The sequence below is a fragment of the Odocoileus virginianus genome, chromosome 21 (genome assembly GCF_023699985.2).
Source record: "Odocoileus virginianus isolate 20LAN1187 ecotype Illinois chromosome 21, Ovbor_1.2, whole genome shotgun sequence".
Classification (NCBI taxonomy): Eukaryota; Metazoa; Chordata; class Mammalia; order Artiodactyla; family Cervidae; genus Odocoileus; species Odocoileus virginianus.
In genome coordinates this window covers 28,311,274-28,328,062 of record NC_069694.1, presented here as the reverse complement: position 1 = coordinate 28,328,062, position 16,789 = coordinate 28,311,274, and the positions used below count along the sequence as shown (strand labels likewise).

The 16,789-nt window shown below is 38.0% G+C and overlaps 1 protein-coding gene across 5 annotated transcripts in view; it reads left to right on the top strand.

Annotated features, from left to right (window-relative positions):
* The window catches only part of FAM13A (family with sequence similarity 13 member A), a 363,870-nt gene that overhangs the window by 220,552 nt on the left and 126,529 nt on the right, over positions 1-16,789 (top strand). For all 5 annotated transcript variants that reach the window (XM_070452134.1, XM_070452131.1, XM_070452129.1 and 2 more), the window contains exon 7: positions 7,051-7,214. In XM_070452134.1, the coding sequence (XP_070308235.1) occupies positions 7,051-7,214 (164 nt within the window). The remainder of the gene's footprint in view (positions 1-7,050; positions 7,215-16,789) is intronic.

Genomic DNA, 16,789 nt, shown 5'->3' with positions numbered 1-16,789 from the left:
GAAAGTTTTAATTACTAATGCCCCTAAAAGAAGAGGAAAATGGGTTGCATTATGGGATATACTGTGACTTTTATCCAAAAATAACTTTTTTTCTTGTTATTTAGCATTTAACTTATGACCAAATATACAGGGTAGTGGTAAGCACAGGCCCTGAGGCCTGGCTCTCTGGGTTATAACTGTGACTCTGCCACTTCCTCACTGGACCAACAACTCAAAGTATGCCTCAGTTTCCTCAGCTGTGAGATGGTAATAATAATAGTCCCTGCCTCTTTGCATTGTTGTAAGAATTAAATGGGTTAATTTATGTAAATCTCTTGGAACCATGCTAGCAAATATTTAGTCACTAAATATTTATAACAGCAATAGCATCTAAGAATATTTCTTAATTTTACATTCTCAAAGGTTTTTCTTCTGTTTCTATTTCCCTGGCATCTCAAATACTAACATATTTCAAATTACTTCTTAGTTAGATTCTTCCATACCTGCAAGTACACGCACAAAATGCGCCTTCCTAAAGATTCCTAGAATTGTTTGTGTTTGAGTTGTACACATAAATCACGCGGCATATGCCTAGATCCTTATCTCAAACAGCCAATGGCAGAATTCTTAGAAAATGTTTTTCATAGATGGTTGGAGGGCTTTAATAGTTTTCACCTTCAAGTACAAAAGTTATCACAAAGATCACTAAAATAAAGGAGCAAAGTGTGGTGTGAATTTGTGGATATCTTCAATCAAAAAAGAAAGCTATCTACCCCAGTCAGTATCCCAAGCCCTTGCCTATTTTTCTACTGCAGTCACATGCTCTGAAACTGCAGGTGGGTCTCTTCAAAGGTGTTCACTCTATTTATTACAATAAGACATTTATTTTTATTGCAGTAAATCTGCACCCCACAGGGCTTGCCTGAACCTCATGGAAAGTGAAAGTGAAGATCACTCAGTCATGTCTGACTGTTTGCAACCCCATGGACAATACAGTCCATGGAATTCTCCAGACCCAGAATACTGGAGTAGGTAGCCTTTCCCTTCTCCAGGGCATCTTCCCAACCCAGGGATCAAACCCAGGTCTCCCACATTGTGCGGAGATTCTTTACCAGCTGAGCCACAAGGGGAGTCCAGAACCTCCTGGAGTCACTAGCAATTCTTGAGTAGATAAGGCAGGCCTGTGTGGCCTCCTTGACCCATTCTTGCTAAACTCAGAGCTGATCTTGGCCTGTTATATGTTAACATGCCAAAGACAAAAAGGGAGGACACAACCAGAAGAAAAGCGTAGAGAAGTGGCCTCCATATAGATTTCTTCTTCCTGTTCCCTCTGAAGCAGGGTTCCTCAAAGTCAGCTGTATGAAGGTTTGGAGCAGGTAACTTTTTCATGGCAGGCTCTCCTGTGTGCTGTAGAATGTTTAGTCACATCTCTGGCCTCTACTCACTAGTTCGCAATGTCACACACCCTCGCCCCTGTCATATAGTGGCTGGTATCTGAATCCTAGTATGACATTCAGTTCAGTTCAGTCGCTCAGTCGTGTCCAACTCTTTGCGACCCCATGAACTGCAGCACACCAGGCCTCCCTGTCCATCACCAGCTCCCGGAGTCCACCCAAACCCATGTCCATCAAGTCGGTGATGCCACCCAACCATCTCATCCTCTGTCGTCCCCTTCTCCTCCTGCCGTCAGCCTTTCCCAGCATCAGGGTCCTTTTAAACGAGTCAGCTCTTCACATCAGGTGGCCAAAGTATTGGAGTTTCAGCTTCAGCATCAGTCCTTCCAATGAACACCCAGGACTGGTCTCCTTTAGGATGGACTGGTTGGATCTCCTTGCAGTCCAAGGGACTCTCAAGAGTCTTCTCCAACACCGCAGTTCAAATGCATCAATTCTTCGGCACTCAGTTTTCTTTATGGTCCAACTCTCACATCCATACATGACCACTGGAAAAACCGTAGTCTTGACTAGATAGACCTTTGCTGGCAAACTAATGTCTCTGCTTTTTAATATGCTATCCAGATTGGTCATAACTTTCCTTCCAAGGAGTAAGCGTCTTTTAACTTCATGGCTGCAATCACCATCTGTAGTGATTTTGGAGCCCAGAAAAATAAAGTCTGACACTGTTTCCACTGTTTCCCCATCTATTTGCCATGAAGTGATGGGACCAGATGCCATGATCTTAGTTTTCCGAATGTTGAGCTTTAGGCAACATTTTCACTCTCCTCTTTCAGTTTCATCAAGAAGCTCTCTAGTTCTTCTTCTCTTTCTGCCTTAAGGATGGTGTCATCTACATATCTGAGGTTATTGATGTTTCTCCCGGCAATCTTGATTCTAGCCTCTTGCTCCTCCAGCCCAGTGTTTCTCATGATGTACTCTGCATATATATTAAATAAGCAGGGTGACAGTATACAGCCTTGATGTACTCCTTTTCCAATTTGGAACCAGGCTGTTGTTCCATGTCCAGTTCTAACTGTTGCTTCCTGACCTGCATACAGGTTTCTCAAGAGGCAGGTCAGGTGGTCTGTTATTCCCATCTCTTTCAGAATTTTCCACAGTTTATTGTGATCCACACAGTCAAAGGCTTTGGCATAGTCAATAAAGCAGAAATAGATGTTTTTCTGGAACTCTCTTGCTTTTTAGATGATCCAGCGGATGTTGGCAATTTGATCTCTGGTTTCTCTGCCTTTTCTAAAACCAGCGTGAACATCTGGAAGTTCATGGTTCATGTACTGCTGAAGCCTGGCTTGGAGAATTTTGAACATTACTTTACTAGCATGTGAGATGAGTGCAATTGTGTGGTAGTTTGAGCATTCTTTGGCATTGCCTTTCTTTGGGATTGGAATGAAAACTGACCTTTTCCAGTCCTGTGGCCACTTCTGAGTTTCCCAAATTTGCTGGCATATTGAGTGCAGCACTTTCACAGCATCATCTTTCAGGATTTGAAATAGCTCACCTGGAATTCCCTCACCTCTACTAGCTTTGTTCGTAGTGATGCTTCCTAAGGCCCAGCTGACTTTGCATTCCAGGATGTCTTGCTCTAGGTGAGTGATCACACCATCGTGATTATCTGGGTCATGAAGATCTTTTTTGTACAGTTCTTCTGTGTATTCTTGCCATCTCTTCGTATTGTCTTCTGCTTCTGTTAGGTCCCTTGCATTTCTGTCCTTTATTGGGCCCATCTTTGCATGAACTGTTCCCTTGGTATCTCTAATTTTCTTGAAGACATCTCTAGTCTTTCCCATTCTGTTGTTTTCCTCTATTTCTTTGCATTGATCACTGAGGAAGGCTTTCTTAACTCTCCTTGCTATTCTTTGGAACTCTGCATTCAAATGGGTATATCTTTCCTTTTCTCCTTTGCTTTTCACTTCCCTTCTTTTCACAGCTATTTGTAAAACCTCCTCAGACAGCCATTTCGCTTTTTTGCATTTCTTTTTCTTGGAGATGATCTTGATTCCTGTCTCCTATACAATGTCACAAACCTCTGTCCATAGTTCATCAGGCACTGTGTCTATCAGATCTAGTCTCTTAAATCTATTTCTCACTTTCACTAGTCATAATGGATTTGATTTAAGTCATACCTGAATGGTCTAGTGGTTTTCTCCACTTTCTTCAGTTTCAGTCTGAATTTGGCAATCATGAGTTCATGATCTGAGCCACATTCAGCTGCCAGTCTTGTTTTTGCGGACTGTATAGGTCTTCTCCATCTTTGGCTGCAAAGAATATAATCAGTCTGATTTCGGTGTCAACCATCTGGTGATGTCCATGTGTAGAATCTTCTCTTGTGTTGTTGGCAGAGGGTGTTTACTATGACCAGTGTGTTCCCTTGGCAACACTCTATTAGCCTTTGCCCTGCTTCATTCTGTAATCCAAGGCCAAATTTGCCTGTTACTCCAGGTGTTTCTTGACTTCCTACTTTTGCATTCCAGTCCCCTATAATGAAAAGGACATCTTTTTTGGGTGTTAGTTCTAAAAGGTCTTGTTGGTTTTCATAGAACTGTTCAACTTCAGCTTCTTCATTGTTACTGGTTGGGGCATAGGCTTGGATTACCATGATATTGAATGGTTTGCCTTGGAAATGAACAGAGATCATTCTGTCATTTTTGAGATTGTATCCAAGTACTGCATTTCGGACTCTTTTGTTGCCTATGATGGCTACTCCATTTCTTCTAAGGGATTCCTGCCCACAGTAGTAGATATAATGGTCATCTGAGTTAAATTCACCATTCCAGTCCATCTTAGTTCACTGACTCCTAGAATGTTGATGTTCACTCTTGCCATCTCCTGTTTGACCACTTCCAATTTGCCTTGATTCATGGACCTAACATTCCATGTTCCTATGCAATATTGCTCTGTACAGCATCGGACCTTGCTTCCATCACCAGTCCCATTCACAAAACTGGGTTTTGTTTTTGCTTTGGCTCCATCCCTTCATTCTTTCTGGAGTTATTTCTCCACTGATCTCCAGTAGCATATTGGGTAGCTACCGGCCTGGGGAGTTCATCTTTCAGTGTCCTATCTTTTTGCCTTTTCATACTTTTCATTATGGAGTCTATTTTAATATGAACTGCCAAGATGGAATGAGCTGCATGTTACCTTTTTGTACCTTAGAATATTTTTTTTGCATAAATTGTTGAATCAAATTTAGAACCCAAATTTCACTGAACCTACATTCATTTCAATATTGAGAGAAAATGCACTACTTTTTCAGTGTTTTTTAATTGATATTTCATGTTTATTCTTATGAAAAGTCACATGAAAAAGGAGCCCCTGTATGAAAAATATAATCACATGTATTTATATTTTTCATATTCTTTTGCTGTTTACCTGAGTATTTCTCTTGGAAGTACTACTGTTGGCTAATACAGCTGTGAGCTATAGTTAGTTCATACTTTTTTAGAATTTTTCCTTTGATTTTCATTAACTTATGAATATTCTGCAGAGAAATGCAACTAAAGAGTTGATTGATAATCATCAGATTTGGGCAGATTTTACATAACAACTATACTAGTAAAGCCTAGCTTTTATTTAGTGTTTATTTGGTGTTAAATGTAACTCTTTGCTAAATTATTTTCATGTGATCCTCATAGTGGTATGAATATATTAAATATTTATGTTCATAATTGTCCCCGTGTTATTTTTTTGAACATGAAGCCTAATATTTAATTTTTTATTGGGGTATAATTTTTTTGCAATGTTGTGCTAATTTCTGTTGTACAACAACATGAATCAGCTATAGGTACACATATACTCCTTCCCTCCCACCCCTATCCCATGCCTCTAGGTCATCACATCTCTGAGCTGAATTCCCTTGTGCTATATAGCAGGTTCCCACTAGGTATCTATTTTGCACATGGTAGTGTACTCTTGCCTGGAAAATCCCATGGATGGAGGAGCCTGATGGGCTGTGGCCCACGGGGTCACTAAGAGTCGGACACAACTGAGCGACTTCACTTTCACTTTTCACTTTCATGCATTGGAGAAGGAAATGGCAACCCACTCCAGTGTTCTTGCCTGGAGAGTCCCAGGGACAGAGGAACCTGGTGGGCTGCTGTCTATAGGGTCTCACAGGGTCAGACACGACTGAAGTGACTTAGCAGCAGCAGCAGCAGTGTATATATATGTCAGTGCTACTCTCTTGTTACTTTCTTTAATTGTCCATTATCCTATCCTCTTGTTCACTCAGTGTTTTGGGAATATCTTCTAGTTGAGTGTTTGTCTGACAATAAGTGTTTATTAATGGGTTCAAAACTTTGCTAGACTTTTTGGTAAAATTGTTGTTGTTTAGTCACTAACTCATGTCCAACTCTTTTGTGACCCCGTGGACTGCCTGCCAGGCTCCTTTTCCATGGGATTTCCCAGGCACGAATACTAGAGTGGGTTGCCATTTCCTTCTCCAGGGCATCTTCCCAACCCAGGGATCAAACCTGTGTCTCCTGCATTGGCAGGAGGATTCTTTACCACTGAGCCATCAAGGAAGCCCAATAAAAATGTTACAAATAATATAGAGAAGAAGGGGAAATCTGGTTGAGACCATGTGACCTAGAAACTCGAGATAACTAAGATTACGCTATTATATGACGTGTAATGAAGTGTAGATTGTGTAGTGGTGAGGTATAGGAATTCAGAATTAGGAAAAGTTATTTAGACCCAACAGTAGTTAGTGAAGCTCTGTGGTCCTTCAAAGGAAGTTAAGATTTGGTTTGGTTGGTCATTGGTCAGTGATCAGCAGGTGGCATTCTAGGTGAAAAGACAAGCAAGAGACAGTCCTCAAGGTCAGAAAAAGCTTCCAGAGTAACAAATACAATTAATCCAAGTTTTTGAAAATTTCTTGCAATTCTGACATGATTTTTACAAATTTTTAGGAAGAGAATATTGATTGTATTCTCATTTTTTTCTGACCTAAAATAAGAGAATGTGACAGTATTTCTGGGGTTGGAGAGACCTCAAATATAAAAAGTCTGTACTCTGAGTATTCATTTGGCATTTGTGTTGTCCATGACTCCAGAGATAGAAGAAAAGTAAAAAGGTGGTGTTTTTCATATTTATTTCCTTAATTCAAAATTTATTACACCATGCTTTGCCCTACAAAAGATTACAATGGAAACTTGAAAACTGGTATGTATTTTGCTTGTTGGTAGTGAATATTTCTGGATAACTTTCCCACACTGGAATTCTTTATTTCACTGGTTCTCAGATTTATTTTCTTTTGCTTCTTTCTAGCTATTTATTCTTTTCTTCTAGGTTTCCATCTTATATAGTCTCTTAATCTCTCATTACATAGAATAGGTATTCTAAGGAGGTGTTAGGCCTGGGGAAAATTGGCTTGAGTGTCCAGGAGTGGTGTGTGGATCATATATGGTTTGAAGTTCCCCTCAGAAATATTGGTATCACCCCTTCACTGTACCCTTTGCTATAAAAGAATTTTTATACACATTTTTATTTCTATATCTCGATTGATATTTTTCTGGAGTATGATTAATAGATTATTAATGAATTCAAATAAACTATCTTCAGTATCTTAAATGGAAACTTTTTAAAAATTCCTCTCTCTTTTTATAATTTTGTGTTTTAGATCCGCAAATCCAGTAGTGAGGGATCTATTTGGACCCACAGGGCACCACACCCAGAGCTGTCTGAGGGCATTCCTCAGGTCAGCCTGCAGCTAAGTCGGAGAAAATCCTGCTGGGATGACATGAGTTCAGCAGAGGATGCTAATGCTACCAAGTTGCTGTCCAGGTTAGTGTGTTTCTTTTGTTTATGTGTCATGTATGCCATCATCTGTGCTAATGTACAGGCCCTCATAAGTAGGTGTGTTTACACATATCCACCACCAGGGTCATCAGGATACAGATCAGTGAGTGAGTGAGTGAGTGAGTGAAGTCGCTCAGTCGTGTCCAATCAGTAAAACTGTTTAAAATTTACCGTAACTTTTGAAAATGTTCTGACTAGTAGTTCTTATCACAGAAACATTCCTGGTTTGTTATATTTTATTTTTTGGATTAAAACAAATTATTTAGTTAGTCAACCTATGCTAGCTTCACATTAAATGTTGGAAGAGTTATTTTTTTGGATGCTATTTTTTTTCATAGTATGTTCAGTGGTCAATGTTATCTGCAGTGAAAGGGGATTTCACAGTTGTTACTAGAACCAGCTCTCACTAACACATTTTGAATATTGCCTTTTAAGCATTAGGTTGCTTGTTAAACCTAAAAGCAAACTTCATTGATATACTTGAGGAAAAAGGCATATGATTTTCTTAAAATAGGTAAAATGGGATCTGAATCTTATTTATTTCTAACATAGAATTTTTCCTTTTAAAAGTTTTTCATCTGTTTTTGTAACTTAAAACCTATTTCTATAATTTAAAAAAATCATTACAATAAATTTCACTAAAAACAAAATGTAAATACTTTCTATGTCTTTGGAGTAACAGAACAGATAGTGTGCTGATTTTTATTTCAAAAATGAACTTATGAAGCTGCTTTCATTTGCAGTTGCTTTCTAGAACAAGTTATTGTTTAGTTCATAAATTTGAACCAGGGAAAAATAGTGTGTGTGTGTGTGTTCTGTACACATACACAGGTTCTCTTGGAGAAGGCAATGGCAACCCACTGCAGTACTCTTGCCTGGAAAATCCCATGGACAGAGGAGCCTGGTAGGCTGCAGTCCATGGGTCGCTAAGAGTCAGACATGACTGAAGCAATTTAGCAGCAGCAGCAACAGGTTTCTCTAAATTTTTTCTTAGGGACGTTTCCATTTTTCTCCTTAACAGTTTATTGGTTGCCTCAGTCTTAACCACAAAGTGTGGCAGTGTGTATTAAGTATATTGTATGCCCTTATTCTCTAAATACAGCATTCATTTTGGTTTACCAACTTTTTTCCAAGGAATTGTCAAGAAGCATTTCATCAATCATAGTATTGATTTACTTTTTAGTTGCTCCTACTAAAGAAAAAAATGGGGGCAATTCAGCAAAATCTATTTTTGTTAGCCCTATCTGATAAGCTTGATTGACTTTACAAAGCAGTGAATAAAGTCATTCTGTTTGCACTTATTAAAATCATTGCAATATACATAACAGTTTGATTTTCAACAAAATTACAGTATCAGTTAACAACAAAGATAACACTAGGAAAGAACCTTTGGTACTGAAATGTCCAGAATGAGGAAGTGTCTGTCCTGTGATTTTTCAACAATAAGTTTGATTTCTAGAGCTTTGAGAGTTGGTTTTTGGCTAACAGCATGTTCTTGATAACTTGAAATTTTTAGAGTTTAGACCTTGTTCAGTAATTTTTCCCAGGTTGGCTGACTTTGATCATTTTTCTTCTTAGTTTCAAATCTTAAACATAGCCCCATTGCTTCTTGAGATGTAACAGAAGTGTGAATTTTAATCAGCAAGTGTTCGTTATTTTTCTACTCTACAGATAGTGGCAGTAAAAATAAAAGCATAAGGGAGTAACACACTTTAAAATGTGATGTTTTGAGAGTTCAGAGAGTTCGCTATCATTTATTGCTTATTGATTGACTTCTATCTTGAAAAATTATTTATTTATATGAATAACATTTTTCTGTATTTCTGTAATTGTCTAAAATTGGCTTTGAGGATGTTCAGTTCAGTTCAGTTGCTCAGTCATGTCTAACTCTTTGCAACCCCATGGACTGCAGCACGCCAGGCCTCCCTGTCCATCACCAATTCCCAGAGTTTACTCAAACTCATGTCTATTGAGTCGGTGATGCCATCCAACCATCTCATTCTCTGTCAACCCCTTCTCCATCTGCCTTCAATCTTTCTCAGCATCAGGGTCTTTTCAACTGAGTCAGTTCTTTGCATCAGGTGGCCAAAGTATTGGAGCTTCAGCATCAGTCCTTCCAACGAATATTCAGGACTGATTTCCTTCAGGATGGACTGGTTGGATCTCCTTGCAGTCCAAGGGACTTTCAAGAGTCTTCTCCAACACCACAGTTCAAATCATATAGAAAACAATCATTTTTCTAGTCTTCATAGAATCTTTCTCTCATAATTAGAATGGCTTGAGGAAAACTTAGGAATACACTTTCTCTTGATTTTGTTAGAGCTCAGTGGAGCTGTTTTATACTGAATTCCCAGGCAAAGACACATGCTTAGTGATAGGTTCACCTCATTCAGTAAAGACATTTAGCTTGTCCATTTATATCATCTAAAACTGACAGCATCAATTCCTAAAATATTGTCAAGAATTCTTTCTTTTTTTTGTAATCCAGATGCATGCATTACCAAAATTCACAGTAGTCTGAAAAGCATAACTTCTATTCTGACATGCCAACTTTGAAAGAATAAATGTCGTCATTCTCCACATTGTAAGTACAGTGCCTAAGTTTGGCAGGTCAGAGGCACACACAGAAATGAGGATGTTGTTGGACACATGCATCCCTTAAGCAAGGCTGGAACATTCCAGTTCTTCTTCCTACATGGTAGTAATCTTATTTTTCTTCTTTTAAAAATATCAAGGACAGTATTTGTTTTGTCATTTACACAAGAACTAAACTGTAAGTATTAACTTGTATGTTAGTAAACAGGCTGTTTAAAAATTCTCCTGGAAGAGAAAGTCACACATCCAGCCTAAAAAGAGAAAGGGAAAATACATAGTATATGTAAAGTTTAAGATGTTAAAATGATTTAACATTTCAGGGATAGCTATATTATTATCTATTTCAACATGTGACATAGATAAATGATCATTTTTCATGTTTCTAACACTGTAGTTACTATATTATTTTCAGAATTTAATTTTAGAACTTAAGAGGATTATTTTTAGTCTTTTAGATTTCTAACAATATTTATTGTAATGTTTTATTTGAAAGGTTATGCATTTCCTTGAATGTGTGATTTTTCTTAAAGACCAAAAAAAATGTCTAGTTTTGTTCTGTAGAGTCAAGAAACTATAGGTATATTGTATGATTCCCTTTATATGAGATGGCCAGAAAAGGCAAATTCATAGAAACAGATTTATGATTGTCTAGGGGTTGGGAGCCAGGAGACTGTGATTGTATAACAGAGTATAAGAGAGTATACTATACTCTCTTGTATAAGAGATTGTATAAGAGAGTAGCTATACATTTAAATAACACCAGAGGGGTGTTATTTAAGGCAGTGAAAATGTTCTGAAACTCTTCTATGGTGATAACTACACCACTTGGTAAAATTAATAGAAAACATTGAACTGTGTACTTGAAAACGTAGATTTTATGATATGTAAAATACACCACAGTAACATTGTTTTGAAAAATACAAATACAAAAAAAAATTGGAGTGAGGAAACATGGATGTGTTTTAACAAGAAATGAAACACATGAAAAGATGCTCAATGTTGCTCATTTTTAGAGAAATGCAAATCAAAATTACGATGAGGTATCATTACACACTGGTCAGAATGGCCATCATCAAAAAGTCTACAAACAATAAATGCGGAAGAGGCTATGGAGAAGAGGGAGCCCTCTAACACTGTTGGTTGGAATGCAAATTGATACAGCCACTATGGAGAACAGTATGGAGATTCCTTAAAAAAAACTAGAATAAAACTGCCATATGATCCAGCAGTCCCACTCCTGGGCATGTATACCCAAGGAAACCATAATTGAAATGACCTGGCTTTACTTCTGCTTCACTGAAATCCCAGAGGCAATTCTGTCAGCCCAGGAACCCAACAGAAGAATGTGTTTACCTGCCAAAACCAGTCTACAAACACCAGAAGACATGTTTGCTCCTTCAAATGCACACATACCAATACATGGCTACACAGATCACAGAGAATCAGGCAGACATGATATCACAACAGGAAACTAGCAAAGCCCTAGTAACCAAACCAAATAAATGGAAAAAGACCAGTTTTCTAAAAAGAATTTTTAAAATCATGTTTTAAAAGCTTATTGAGATGCAAGAGAACATTGATAGACAACTAAATAAAATTTAAAAAAAAACAGTACTTAATAGATCAAGGAGTATAATAGAGAAATAGAAACCATGAAAGGAGTCAAACAGAAATCCTGGAGCTGAAGACTACAGTGACAGAACCAAAAATTTGATAGAGAGTTTCAATAGTGCAGACTCAATTGTGAAGAACAAAGAATCAGCCAACTTGAAAATAGGTTATTTAGCTTTAGTTGTAGGAACAAAAATAAGAATGCAAAAGAGTGGCAAAATCATGCAAGACCTAGAGAACAGCATTAAACAAATGAATATACATGACTTAGAAGTCCAAACAGGAGAAAGAAAAAGAAAGAAGAAAACTTATTTTAAAAATAATGGCTGAAAATTTTCTGAATCTTAAAGAGGATATGGATATCCAGATGAAGCTAAAAGGACCCTGAACAAGGTTACTTTGGAACATGTTATACAAATTGTCAGAAGTCAAAGGCCAAAAGAGACTCTTGAAAGGAGTATGACAGAAAACAACTCACTACATACAAAGCAACCCCATAAGGCTGTAAGTGGATTTTTTGGCATAAGATGATATATTTTTCTTGTGAAAGAAAAATTTGCCAACCAGGAATGCTCTATCTGACAAAACTATCCTTCAGAAAAAGGGTTAAAATATTCAGTTATAAGTAAGTTCTGGGCATCTAATGCTCTGCATGATGATGGTGGTTAACAGTACTGTGTTGTATACTTGAAATTTGCTAAGTCAATCTTAATTAGTCTCACCAGGAAAACTAAATTGTAGCTGTGAGATGATGGATATGTCAATTTGCCTGTTTGTGGTAATCAGCTTATAATGTATACATTAAAATCATGTATATATTAAAATCAAATCATCACACTTATATACATTAAAGATATATAATTTGTATTTGTCAATTATACCTCAGTAATGTTAGAAAAAATTACATAGCATGCATGTAATATTTTGTTCTACATTACAGTTTTGTCAGGTGACCCTGTAAAAATATTTCAGATCTGAAAAGTAACCTAGGATGAAGAAACCATGATTCTGAAAAGGTTGTTCATTTAACAGGTATTTATTGAGTTAGGTGAATTATTGAAGATCACCTAGTTAGTTGACAGGCTGAGATTAATATATGTCTTCTGATTGTTTTGCAGTTTTTTCACTCTTATCTTCTACCTTGATTTACTTCACTTTTCATGTCTTTATACTTCTCTCTTCAACCTGATTGTGACTTTCTGAATTAAAGGGACTGAGTCTTGTTAGTTGGGTTTTTTTTTTTTTTTTTTTTTTTCTCCTTCATGATAGTACCTACTAGTCATACATTTAGCCGATCCTGCTATAGTCATTATTCTTGTCATATTATTACAGGTGCTCAATTTGAATTTAAATTCTACTGTCTTGGTCTTGACTGACTTAAGCTTCTCTGAGATTGAGGTCTGATTCTAAGATGGTAGAATTTTATGTGTCAGTTCTGTTTCTTGTGGTCCTGGAAAGTGTTCCTTGGGAAAGGTTCCCAAGGGAACCCTGTATTGCCCGCTCGAAGATGCCACAGAATCCCAGACAGCTGTACTCTCTCATCATCCTCTCTCTCTGCACTGTCTTCCCATGGGATGGGTCTCTGGCCCTGATGTTGCGTTTCTGTCAGTGATATGCTGCTTATTTATGTAGAAGAAGTTCATTGTTTTATGAGGCTCATTACCTCTGGTGTACAGCTATCCGCCCTTGTGGCAGAAATTGTGTCTTGTGATGTTTGCTAAATGATTCTTCATATTTTAGTCACATTACAATAATAGACCTCATAAGATTCAGACGTCTAATGATTAATAATGAATCAGTATTCAACAATATTAGCTGTACGCATTGTCCTTCAAGATATCTAATCTATTAATTCTGGCAGTTGGCTGTGGCTTTCTTCCCTTCTGAAGTCCAGCCAGCCCCAGAAAGCAGCCGTAATTATCCTGTGTTTGTACTTCATAAAGGGCACTCCAGTTACTTCCTGAATGTCTATCTGTACTCCCTGGAATGTTTCACTCTCTGCTACTTGGAAAAAATGTTTCAAAATTTTTAACTGACTAGTAAGGCTGAAATAAAATTAGGATTCTTAGCTACAAGATTCATAACCGTATCATGTACAGTGTAATTTGAAAAATTACCAAATTTAAATGTGCTGCTGACTCTGCAAGGTTTCCTGCGATAAGTCCCATTTGAGGAAAGGAAAGTCTAAAAACCACTTTGTAAAAGCATAGTGGTAAGCCTAACCACACAGTTCACTTACAGAGTTACTGTTTTCTGAAGTATTTAGACTCCCTGGCCTTCATAACAAAGATTTATAGAAAAGTAGGTTTGAAATGTCCCCAAGGTCCCAGGCTGTATTAGAAAAAAAAAAATCTAACTCTATTTCTAAAGATAGTTGTCTAATCTATTCTTCACCACCACTAGCTCCCATGGTAAATATTCCAGGGTCATCTTAGATAAACTCTCTCATATACATTGAATAACTATTAAACATATTTCTAGTATTTTTAATCTCCTTTTTTCCTGTAATTTAAAATTAAAGTCTCTAATACTTTTCTAGTTATTTTGATGATTAAAAAAGCAATTTATTTATTCACCACGTCTGCCACTCAATACAGTTGCTGTATTCAAATTTTTGCATTTCACTAGAATGCAAATTTCAATTTGAATTTGTTTTTACTAAACCCTGTTTGTAGTATGAGTGGTTGGTGAAAGGGAAGGTAAGTAATGGTAAAGAAATTTATTATGTTTGCAGATCATTCCCAGTAGCATGTAAATCATCAGAGTATATCAGGACTGCTGTGGTCTTAGTTTAAATTATTTTAGTCATTCAAAGTCAAAACTTTTTTCTATTATTTATTTATTTATTTACTTTACAATATTGTATTGGTTTTGCCATACATTGAGATGAATCCACCATGGGTGTACATGTGTTCCTCATCCTGAACCCCTCTCCCACCTCCCTCCCCATCCCATCCCTCTGGGTCATCCCAGTGCACCAGCCCCGAGCACCCTATATCATGCATCGAACCTGGACTGGCGATTCATTTCACATATAATAATTTACATGTTTCAGTGCCATTCTCCCATAACATCCCACCCTTGCCTTCTCCCACAGAGTCCAAAAGACTATTCTATTCATCTGTGTCTCTTTTGCTGTCTCACATACAGGGTTATCATTACCTTCTTTCTAAATTCCATATATATGCGTTAGTATACTGTATTGGTGTTTTTCTTTCTGACTTACTTCTCTCTGTATAATAGGCTCCAGTTTCATCCACGTCATTAAAACTGATTCAAATGTATTCCTTTTTAATGTCTGGATAATATTCCATTGTGTATATGTACCACAGCTTCCTTATCCATTCGTCTGCTGATGGGCATCTAGGTTGCTTCCATGTCCTGGCTATTATAAACAGTGCTGCGATGAACATTGGGGTGCACGTGACTCTTTCAGTTCAGGTTTCCTCAGTGTGTATGCACAGCAGTGGGATTGCTGGGTCATATGGCAGTCAACAAACTCTTATTGGGCACATTCTTTGTACTGAACATTTTGCACTGGGTCCTGAGAAATCAGAGAGAACTAGGGAACAGTCTCTAATCTTCAGGGGTCTCCTAGTCCACTAAGTGAGGCAAACTTATATGTGGTTAACAGTGGTATGAAATGCAGAAGGTTTAAAACGGACATAATAGATATGTTATAAAAGCAAAGAGGATTTCTCATTGAATAAATGTCAAGTCATTCAAGGCCTTTTAGAAATCCGGCTTATCCTATCTTATTGACTTACTCTTTAACAGTTCTTTATTCTACTAAACCCAGGTTACGTTGCAACCACATTATTCACATATCCCAGTGGTTCCACACATTTGTGTCTTTCTTAATGTGTTCTCTTTATCTGGAGTGTCCTTATTCCACTTTGTCAGTGTTCAATTTTCATCTCTTCTAGGAGGCTTCCATTAACCCTTGCCATTTATTATAAGTAGAATCACAGAATACATGTCCTTTTGGATGTACCTTCTTTCACTTATCATATGATTTAGTTCAGTTCAGTTCAGTCACTCAGTCATGTCCGACTCTTTGCAACTCCATGAGTTGCAGCACGCCAGGCCTCCCTTTTCCATCACCAACTCCTGGAGTCTACCCAAATCCATGTCCATTGAGTTGGTGATGCCATCCAGCCATCTCATCCTCTGTTGTCCCCTTCTCCTCCTGCCCCCAATCCTTCCCAGCATTAGGGTTTTTTTCCAGTGAATCAACTCTTCGTATGAGGTGGCCAAAGTATTGGAGTTTCAGCTTCAGCATCAGTCCTTCCAGTGAACACCCAGGACTGATCTCCTTTAGGGTGGACTGGTTGGATCTCCTTGCAGTCCAAGGGACTCTCAGGAGTCTTCTCCAACACCACAGTTCAAAAGCATCAATTCTTTAGCGTTCAGCTTTCTTCACAGTCCAACTCTCACATCCATACATGGCCACTGGAAAAATCATAGCCTTGACTAGACGGACCTTTGCTGGCAAAGTAATGTCTCTGCTTTTAAATATGCTATCCAGATTGGTCGTAACTTTCCTTCCAAAGAGTAAGCATCTTTTAATTTCATGGCCGCCATCACCATCTGCAGTGATTTTGGAGCCCAGAAAAATAAAGTCTGACACTGTTTCCATTGTTTCCCATCTATTTCCCATGAAGTGATGGACCCAGATACCACGATCTTAGTTTTCTGAATGTTGAGCTTTAAGCCAGCTTTTTCACTCTCCTCCTTCACTTTCATCAAGAAGCTTTTTAGTTCCTCTTCACTTTCTGCCATAAGGGTGGTGTCATCTGCATATCTGAGGTTTTTGATATTTCTCCCGGCAATCTTGATTCCAGCTTGTGCTTCCTCTAGCCCAGCGTTTCTCATGATGTACTCTGCATATAAGTTAAATAAGCAGGGTGACAGTATACAGCCTTGTGGTACTCCTTTTCCTATTTGGAAGCAGTCTGTTTTTTCATGTCCAGATCTGACTGTTGCTTCCTGACCTGCATACAGGTTTCTCAAGAGGCAGGTCAGGTGGTCTGGTATTCCCATCTCTTTCAGAATTTTCCACAGTTTATTGTGATCGACACAGTCAAAGGCTTTGGCATAGGCAATAAAGCAGAAATCGATGTTTTTCTGGAACTCTCTTGCTTTTTTGATGATCCAGCGGATGTTGGCAATTTGATCTCTGGTTCCTCTGCCTTTTCTAAAACCAGCATGAACATCTGGAAGTTCTCGGTTCACGTATTGCTGAAGCCTGGCTTGGAGAATTTTGAGCATTACTTTACTAGCATGTGAGATGAGTGCAACTGTGTGGTAGTTTGAGCATTCTTTGGCATTGCCTTTCTTTGGGATTGGAATGA